The sequence below is a fragment of the Sinocyclocheilus anshuiensis genome, unplaced genomic scaffold (assembly GCF_001515605.1).
Source record: "Sinocyclocheilus anshuiensis isolate Anshui unplaced genomic scaffold, SAMN03320099.WGS_v1.1 scaffold508, whole genome shotgun sequence".
In the NCBI taxonomy this organism is placed as follows: domain Eukaryota; kingdom Metazoa; phylum Chordata; class Actinopteri; order Cypriniformes; family Cyprinidae; genus Sinocyclocheilus; species Sinocyclocheilus anshuiensis.
In genome coordinates this window covers 972969-982387 of record NW_015555744.1, presented here as the reverse complement: position 1 = coordinate 982387, position 9419 = coordinate 972969, and the positions used below count along the sequence as shown (strand labels likewise).

General features: G+C 37.5%; 1 protein-coding gene across 8 annotated transcripts in view; it reads left to right on the top strand.

The window, feature by feature from the left end:
• The window catches only part of LOC107673389 (armadillo repeat protein deleted in velo-cardio-facial syndrome homolog), a 215621-nt gene that overhangs the window by 94540 nt on the left and 111662 nt on the right, over positions 1–9419 (top strand). For 7 of the 8 annotated variants that reach the window (XM_016466950.1, XM_016466955.1, XM_016466949.1 and 4 more), the window contains exons 3-4: positions 5351–5463; positions 6628–6861. The exons of the other annotated variant lie outside the window; for it this stretch is intronic. In XM_016466950.1, coding sequence (XP_016322436.1) covers positions 6649–6861 — 213 coding nt within the window. In that variant the 5' untranslated portion in view covers positions 5351–5463; positions 6628–6648. The remainder of the gene's footprint in view (positions 1–5350; positions 5464–6627; positions 6862–9419) is intronic. 8 annotated transcript variants of the gene reach the window in all.

Genomic DNA, 9419 nt, shown 5'->3' with positions numbered 1-9419 from the left:
TGATGCCTGGCCCGTGTCTGAGCTATGACGTGAAAATTGTCCCGAAGCCATAAATAAGTTGGGGCCGTTGGGCTCGGGCTGAAATGCAGGGCTCTAAAGCGCAGCTTGTTGCATTTAAGCAGCTTGTTGCATTTAAGCAGCAAAAATACACACAAAATGATGCCAAAATGGCCATCCTGGCCACACAGTTAAATAAATGATAATATTCAGTGATGTGATATGTGAAATGTGGAGTAACGTCTGGCGCAGTTGCAGCTTGTACTTATTACTAAAACAAGAAAGCAAACGAGTAGCATTAATAGTCATTCATTTTAGTTAACATATGCTATGATAATTTGAACAGATTTTTATTCTTATTGTAAAATAATGGAACATTTAGGTTATGTCTAATATTGTCTCAAAAGTCATGGAAAAGTCATGGAAATGTATTGGTAAAAATGTGTACGAACCCTGCCTGAGTGCAACTGAGGATATTCTTCTAAATCTCTCGCTGCTGGTTCATTCAGAAAGGCTCCTCACATCCAGAGTCACTTCAAAGAACAAAGACGAGGAAAAAAATAAGGGGTAAACAATGGCTTTACTTCCCCATTCTTTCCTACTTCTAGAAAACAAACTTATCTCTTATGCGTTTCATGGTGGAAACTGCTTTGAAATCCAAATTTAAGGCAATATTGACTATGACAATATAGTTTTTCTCAGCAAAATTTTCAAAGGCAGTCCTACATAATTAATTAATTAATAATAATGAAAAATTCTGGTGGTTTTAGTCTGAATGCACTAGTTTTGTCCTGAGTACATATAGGTGATTTTATAGGCTACTGTGTGCTACTGAGTTACTGTTTGTTAATTGCTCAGCTGTAGATTCTGTTTCATAAGTACTGTGTATTCGGACACAATGCTCATTTGCATTTTGCAAATATAGACATACACAGGCTCAAGGTCTGTCTTGTGATTTTATTAAACAGAAAATTCACACAGAAATGTTATTACTAACCCTCATTTTGTTCCAAACCCACAAGATGTTTGTTCATCTTTGAAAGATGAATACAGATATTTTTAATACATCCTATTCATTAAGAGATTGTAAAAGAAATCCATATGAATCAAGCCGTTAAATCCAATTCTTCAGAAGAGACTTGATCAAGATTGCGTCAAGCAAACATGTTTGAGCTTCCATGGACCATATTTTATATGCTGTATGATCAACATTTATATGGGAATAAAAGCCTATATTAATCTATTCATTATCAAACTAATTGTGTCTCTTCAGAAGACTTGGATTAAACCACTCGATTCATCTGGATTTCTTTTCACATTATGAAGTTCTTGAAGTGTCAAAGTTTTGGGAGAATAGACTTTTAATAAAGTGACTGAAGTCTCTTAGGTTTCATTAAAACTATTTTGATTGGTGTTTTGAAGATGAACTAATATTTCATGGATTTGGAACAATGCAGTTTTCATCTTTGAGTGAGCTAGCCCTTACATTTTTGTGTTTTTAGCTTGGTTATTTAGGTATCTGTGGTCCTTTACATATTTTAAATGATAAGTGTCTTTTGATGTAAATCTCCTGCGCGGATACAGTGAAGCCTAGACAGCTTCTCTAACAGTCTTTTGATTCAAGCGATTTTCCATTCCCTCCAAGGGTTCAACTTTTGACACTCTTTGGGCTTGGAACAAAATATATTAGATTACCAAAAAGCACCGGCCCATCATTCATCATAAGTGCCTCTGGGCCCTCAACCTCTGAGATTGCTAACGTCCCTTTGTTTGAATCTGAGTGATTGAACTTAATGCATCCTTAATTTGGTATCTGAACTCAGGTGGAGAGGTGCAGATGAGTGTAAAAATGAGATCAGGTGCTACTGAGGGCCTTTTTTTTGGTCTTCTTTAGTCTTAGCAGGAGCCCCTGGTCCAAAACTAACCTCCCTCTAATACTCTGCCATGATCTGAACCCACAAAACTGATCTCTGAACAGCACCAAATGGCCAATTCTCATTACTCTACAGACCCTGCACACACAGATGGGCCTCAGGTGGAGCTGGATTGGTGATTTATTTATGTTGGACCTCTAGCCCCCAGAGGAGAAATGAGAGGGTTTATCTTTTTGAAGAAGGGATTGGCTGGGGCTAATGAAATGAGACCATTCTCTAATTGGGGGGCGTTTCTGTTCCAACCAGTTTTCCGTCTAGTTGGCCACTACTCATCCATCTGCAGCAATCCTGCATTAGTATTGCTTTGCTAAGGTAACATTACTCATCCCTTATCATTTTCGCTACAGACAGCTACAGCTTCTTAGTGTTTAGGCCTGTGATGTTTGCTCAGAAATTGTCAGGCCAACTCCAACATTGTGTAGGTGAGTTTTGGATGGTAAAAATGTAGTTTATACTTCCTATGCTGCCTTATATAACCGCCTTTCTCAGTGTTTCATAAGCTTGTATTGTTCCAGGTTTCTTGGGTTAAGATGTAACATTTTTTTGCACTGTAAACACAATTGTCTCAATGTTTTCTCACCTGAACAGAAGTAAAGTTGATGTTTCCTGTGTTTGGCTACATACCGTAGGTGTTCCCCATCCCTGATGGATTTGTTGTTGTGGTTTTTTCAAGTCAAGGCTTATAAATGTGCCTCTGCTGCTGCATCTCATCTCTGGAACCACGCAGAAAGCTCCAACTGCGTTTGTAAATTTATTACACAGCTATTTTTAGCACCAGGGTTTATGCTGCAACGTATTTATCCCTGAGGAAAAACACTGTGCCAGCGTGAGCACAGTTCATGTGAAGTAAAGCCAGTTCTGCCCATTAGTAATTGTTACAAAACCCTATGTATTGTGTCATTTTTGTTTTGTTTTATCTATTTTGTTTATAATATAACCTATTACAGATTTGTCAATTAGCAGGCTCTGTTAACAAAAAGTTACTTAAATCAGTAAGTAACATCATATTGGTGACGGTTTAAAAAGCCTCTTGTGGGATTCGAACCTATAACCTTTCCGTTACCAGGAATGTTTTTAACCACAAGACAAGTCCTTCATTCTGTTAAATGGATTTTTATTTACTCACCCTTATGTTGTTTCAGTCCTGCATGTTTTCTTTCTTCTATGCAGTGAAAATAAATATTGTTTGGTTCTTCCAAATTTATTTTTTGTGTTCGTCAGAAGATAGTAAGTCATACAGGTTCTGAATAATAATAGGGTGAGCAAATAAAAGAATGTTAATAGTTGTACTATCCCTTTAAATTTATCTGCATTGTTGGCAAAGTAGCTCATTCATCTTTGTTAGTCTATAGTACAATCATTTTATCAGATATTGCCATCAGTGCAGTAAAACCCTTTGTAAGGTTAATGCAGCGTACAGATGGAATATTCCTGCTGGAACAGTTAACTGACAATGAGCGGCCCTTTTTTACCTTCGCCAAACTATTAGCAAAATCAACTCCAAACCAGGACTGGAATGCTTCTACTTTGGACTATTTTAAGCGTAGTCCGATGGACTGTGGTCATGATAAGTGCAGTGGGCATGTCTGACATGCCTGTCATTCTTCTGCTGATACTTAGAGAGGCAGGGACCGGTTTCCCATCAGCTCCTGAACTCCCTGAAATAGGGAGTATGGGACAGGAAGCCTCTGTAATCCTAAAGCAGGTGTTCATCACAATAACGTCTCATCATCATAGCTCAGTTAATCCCATGATGAGAGCGCTGTGCCCCCTGACGCTGTAAAGATTTTGATAGCTGCTCTTAAATGAAGGTTTGGGCAACCTCTTAACATGTTATTTTCTTTCTGTGTGTAATTTTGAATAGTACTATTACTATAGCACTAAAGCAGTTCAGATATAAATCTTGAGTAGTAAAGCTTTCGAAAGGTGTATTAGTTGGCGAAATTAATAAATGGTGTTTGCTAAGGAAAGTCACCATTACTATTGTTCATACTTGGAGTTAGGGATTTGACCAAAGCCCTTTGTCATTAAATCATCCTGGACCTTTTGTGATACAGATATGAATGATACATGATTCTGCTTTTTTAGGAGGAGTGCGCTATTGACAGATTTGGACAATAAAAAATCTTTTAGACTTGCACTGAAGGATGGATCCAAGCCAGTTTCTGATTCAGTTCCTGAATTTGAATTGAGGTTGCAGGATGCAGAATTGTAATTAGAATTTGAAAGAATTGTCAAGATTAAATTGGATGAATGGATGGTTGGATAGATAAGATGCCACTGTAAGAAGGTAGATATGTTCATATATATTCAGCTATATTTAATACGTAACATTTTGTAGACCCAGCTGGGAGAACAGTTCATTTCTCATGAAAGGCTAAAAGTTATCACATCTAACCTTTTACATCTCGGATAATGGAAGTTTATCCGTTTTCACATTGTCGCCACATTTATATTGACTTAAATTTTTCATGATAAGCTATCACATTTTTGTAAACGTGTCTTATCTAGCAGATAAATTTAATCTTAAGTTATTTTCCAAAGGCAAGAGCAGCAGCAGAGGCAGATGAATCCGTGTATCATTCGATCATTCGTTGTTTGATTTAATATTGAAAGTAGAAAAATGAGAAAACGGCTCCTTTTTCATTTTTTTTTTTTTTTTACCAAAAAACGAAAAACGAAAATTCAGCTTAAATTTTCGTTTTTCGTTCATGGGTGGAAAAATGAATAAACAGCTTCAATATTCGATTTCGAGCCGTTTTCTCATTTTTCTACTTTCAATATTAAATCAAAAAACGAATGATCGAATGATACACGGATTCAGATCGGCTCCCTTTGCTAGACCTTGTGCAGTCGTTCTTTATACCCAGAACAAGACTGTAGTACAATGCCTTGCCGTTAGAGCTGTGTCAGAACGGCGCTTAAGATAAATAAATGATCAGCCAGAAACAAACATCAAAGCTTGTGTGTGTACTGTGCTGCGCTTCAAAGGGAATAGGACCTTCACACCAACTGTTCTGCAGAGAATAGCGTGTTTGTGTTACTGTGTGTGTGTGTGTGTGTGTGTGTGTGTGTGTATCCATTTGTGGTTTTGGTTTAATGGAGAACGAAAAACAACAACTGTATAATGTTCTTAGTAAATATTAATCTGCACCAGCCCCCTTTTCCATCCCATACTCAGTCTGGCCCCCTTCGTCTCTGTACACCTGTCCCCTGACAGCCCAATCCAATCTACTTTGCTCAAAGTCAGCGAGTGAGGTTTCAATAGTCATCTATCATTCTCTAGCATCTTCTCATTCATTTCTTTATCTTCATCCTCTGTAAGTCCCCAGGAAACAGAGTAGATTCTGTCTATAATGTTTATAATGTCAGGGTGTTATCTAACCTGTGATTTCTTCTGTCTTTCTTTCCCTCTGCAGCCAGCTCTTGCTCTTGCTCTCTCTCTTTGCCTCCCGCTGGGCACATCTCCTCCCGTCTGTCCTTATAGGGGGATGCCTGTCCTCTAACTGCCTCTCTCTCCACTAACTGCTAGGTGTGTATGCAGGTGAACTGTGTATGAACCATGCCTCAACCCTAGGTTTTTTTCTTCTTCTTTATGCTCTATGTGAAGCTTCCATTATCTACATTTTGTCACCTTTGACAGTGGGAGAGAAGTCCGAGCTATTGTGCATAGCATGAATGATGCTATCATGTTGATTTAGAGTCCAGCATGCCTGTATTGTGTCGATGTGTGGTGAATTTTAGTCTGGAACTATAGCGAGTATGTTTTGTGGCATATGCATATGAGTTTTGGCTATTTATGATTGTTATATGCAGAAAATAAAGTATTAAGCTTCCCATAAAGGAATTGCTGCTCGTCGTACAGTGCAGACTCTTCATCTGCAGCATTTGATGCATGGATACTGTTGCAGTGTTAGGTTTTAGGGTTACATAGTCAGTATTAAAGGAATAGTTAAGCCAGAAATGAATATTTACTCATCCTCATGTCATTCCAAGTAAGTATGACTTTATTTCTTACGTGGAACACAAAAAGAGAAAGTGAAAATGAATGGGGACCAGAGGTAGTTGTCCACACGACTTGTGCTATTTTTACTGGTGTTATGTGGTCGTTTGATCGCTTATTTGTGTGGGGAACATGGGCGGCACTAAGGGTGGGCTTCCGGACTTAAACGTAAAACTCTAAATGTTTTTTACTCTTAGCGAGTATTAGTTTAGAAGTGCTCATATAAACAGTCTTATAAACACAAACACTACTAGACTACAGTATATGCATCTACAATGCACACCGGACTATGGAAGGCCTAAAGGGACAAAACCTATTTATGTTTTTCTTGTCTTATTTATTTATTCATTAGAACTGTGTTTTAAAAGTAAGCTTTTGATTTAGTTTTATCCCTAGTAAAAATTATATCTTGTCGATTTTATTTATTTTATAGTATAGAATATTCCAATATTTAGCCCTGAATATCCCCTGACCCTATAAGTTGTTCAGTTCTTTGCTTTCAATGCGCTTTTAATGGAAAAGAGACATGCTGCTATAAATAACTTCTTTTTATGTTCCACGGAAGAAGAAAAAAGTACAGAGAGAGTGTAATGTTAAAAGAATTTACATTTTTGGCTGAACCGTCCCTTTAAATGGCTATTTCTTTTGTCCTGGATCCTTCTCTCTCCCCTATTTACCCTGCCCTGTAATCAGCATATAATTTTGAGTGCTGCCATGGAAGAATATGACGTGCCATCAGCCGCCAGTATCCTGGCATCAGTCAAAGAGCAGGAGGCGCGCTTCGAGCGTCTGACCAGGGCCCTTGAAGAGGAGCGCCGCAATGTCTCCTTACAGCTGGAACGCGGCAGTCTGCCCTCTGATCGACTGGTGGGCGGCACCACAGGCGGGAGCAACCAACCGCTGGCCTGGCAACAGATGGTCATGCAGGTAAACCATTCCAGCTTGGCCAGTCATGCGTCAGTGTGTGTGAATGAACAAAGCAGCCCCATACCTCGTCTCATGCTGATGCTGCATTATTTCCATTGTTTTCATGAAATCTGTCTCTCATTTAACTTGAGCTGTGTTTGGCTGTGCTGAGCTATTGCTCTGGGTGTTGTTCTGCAGTGACTCTTCATCTGTGCTTAGGATGAGTTGTCTTTACACTGATTTTTTCTTCTCATCTCTGTCCGCCACATGCTTTTTCATATTATCTCATAGACCGTAACGTTTTCTTTGGGTTCCTCATGGCGCTAAGGCAAATGTGTGTCTGAGGCAGTGATGTTATAAGGATGCCTTCCTAAAGTCAATATGAGAGGAAATAAAATTGATACCATTGCAGTGAGAATGGGTCCCTATGCTAAAGTGTTACCAAAAAATTGGTCACTCGAGTCGAAGTAGTAGGGAGTTACAAAATAACAAATTGTAGGTCTATAAACAAGCTTCTAGAGTGCCACATTTCATTTGATTTTGTACATTTATTTACTTTTTTGTTTGAGAAAATTGGATTGCAATCTAAAAGATGTAGAAAGAAAAATGTAAAAGGCTAAAAACTTTAATTATTGTAGTAAATGATTTTTCTGTTAGGCCTTTTTGGTGGGATATTATCATCAAATCATTTATTTCTGACTGACTCTGGAGGTGCATATGTAGTGTTCCTTCATCGTCATCATAAAAGGGTGAAATATTTTGACTCTGCATTTGTGTTGAACTTTTCTGTTTTGTAAATCCAGTTACAGAAAAGTGTAACTGTCAGAAGGCCTTGCATGTCACAGAATCGGTTTGCCGAAACTGACTGGTATCTTCTGTCTAGATGTCTGTCTTTATATCCTGTGTCACTTCCTTTCTCAATGAGAATGAATGAGAATTAAGCTTAGATCACAAACCGCACAGTGATTAGGATCAAAAGCTGGTGGATTTATGTCGCTGATGTTCTTACCAGAAGTGATGTTGCTGCTTATGTTAGCTACTGTGGACAAGTGTAACCTATATACAGTTGTGCTCATAAGTTTACACACCCCTTGCAGAATATGCAAATATGTTAATAATTTTAACAAAATAAGAGAGGTCATGAAAATTGCATGCTATTTTTTATTTAGTACTGTCTTGAATAAGCTATTTCACATAATAGATGTTTATATATACTCCACAAGAAAAAATAATAACTGAATTTATAAAAATTACCCCATTCAAAAGTTTACATACCTTTGAATCTTAATACTGTGTGTCGTTTCCTGGATAATCCACGACTGTTTTACTGTTTTGTGACAGTTGTTCATGAGTCCCTAGCTGGTCCTGAGCAGTTCAACTGTCTGCTGTTCTTCAGAAAAGTATGACCTATTGTAGATGTTGAAATGTAAAGTACATATAATGAAGTTATAATAAGGTAAGATAAAGAGATGAAAAGATTAGATAAAACTCAATACAAACTAGGGCTGTGCGATATTGAAGAAAAATGCAATATGCGATAACTCATTAAATAATGTGATATTCGATATGCGTAACGATAATGCTTAAAGTGCCACATGCTCAGATGAAACAGTTTTACTCAGCTGTTGCTGAGTCAGTTCTGTGAACTTCTATAACTATCTTATAACTATCTATAACTATCTATATATCTCATATATATATTGCGATATGTACATTTGCGATATTTCGATATATTGCACAGCCCTAATCTTCTGCATATCTGAACCTTTTCCAAAAGTGACTGTATGATTTTGAGATCCATCTTTTTACACTGAGGACAACTGAGGGACTCATATGCAGCTATTACAGAAGGTTTAAACGCTCACCGATGCTCCAGAAGGAAAGCCCATGCATTAAAAGCCGGGTGGTGAAAACTTTTGAACAGAATGGAGATGTGTACATTTTTCGTATATTGCCTAAATATCATATTTTTTCATTTAGTACTGCCCTTCAGAGGCTACAGAAGATAGTTACATGTTTCTCAGAAGACAAAATAAATTAAATTTACCTTGATCTTCAGCATTTGAACCTTCTGTAATAGTTGCATACGAGTCCCTCAGTTGTCCTCCGTGTGAAAAGATGGATCTTAAAATCATATGGTCACTTTTGGAAAAGGTTCAAATATGCAGAAGATGCTGGAAAACCAACGAATGTGCAGGAGTTGGGGGATTTTTCTGAAGAACAGCAGACAGTTGAACTGCTCAGGACCAACGCAGGACTCATGAACAACTGTCACAAAACAGAAAAACAGTCGTGGATCATCCAGGAAAAGACACAAAGTATTAAGATCGTATTATATCGTATAAGTATTACTTTTGAACGGGGTCATTTTTATAAATTCAGTTATTATTTTTTTCATGTGGAGTATATATAAACATCCGTTATGTGAAATAGCTTATTCAGGACAGTACTAAATAAAAAATAACATGCAATTTTCATGAGCTCTCTTATTTTGTTAAAATTATTAACATATTTGCATATTCTGCAAGGGGGATGTAAGCTTATGAGCACAACTGTATATATATATATATATATATATA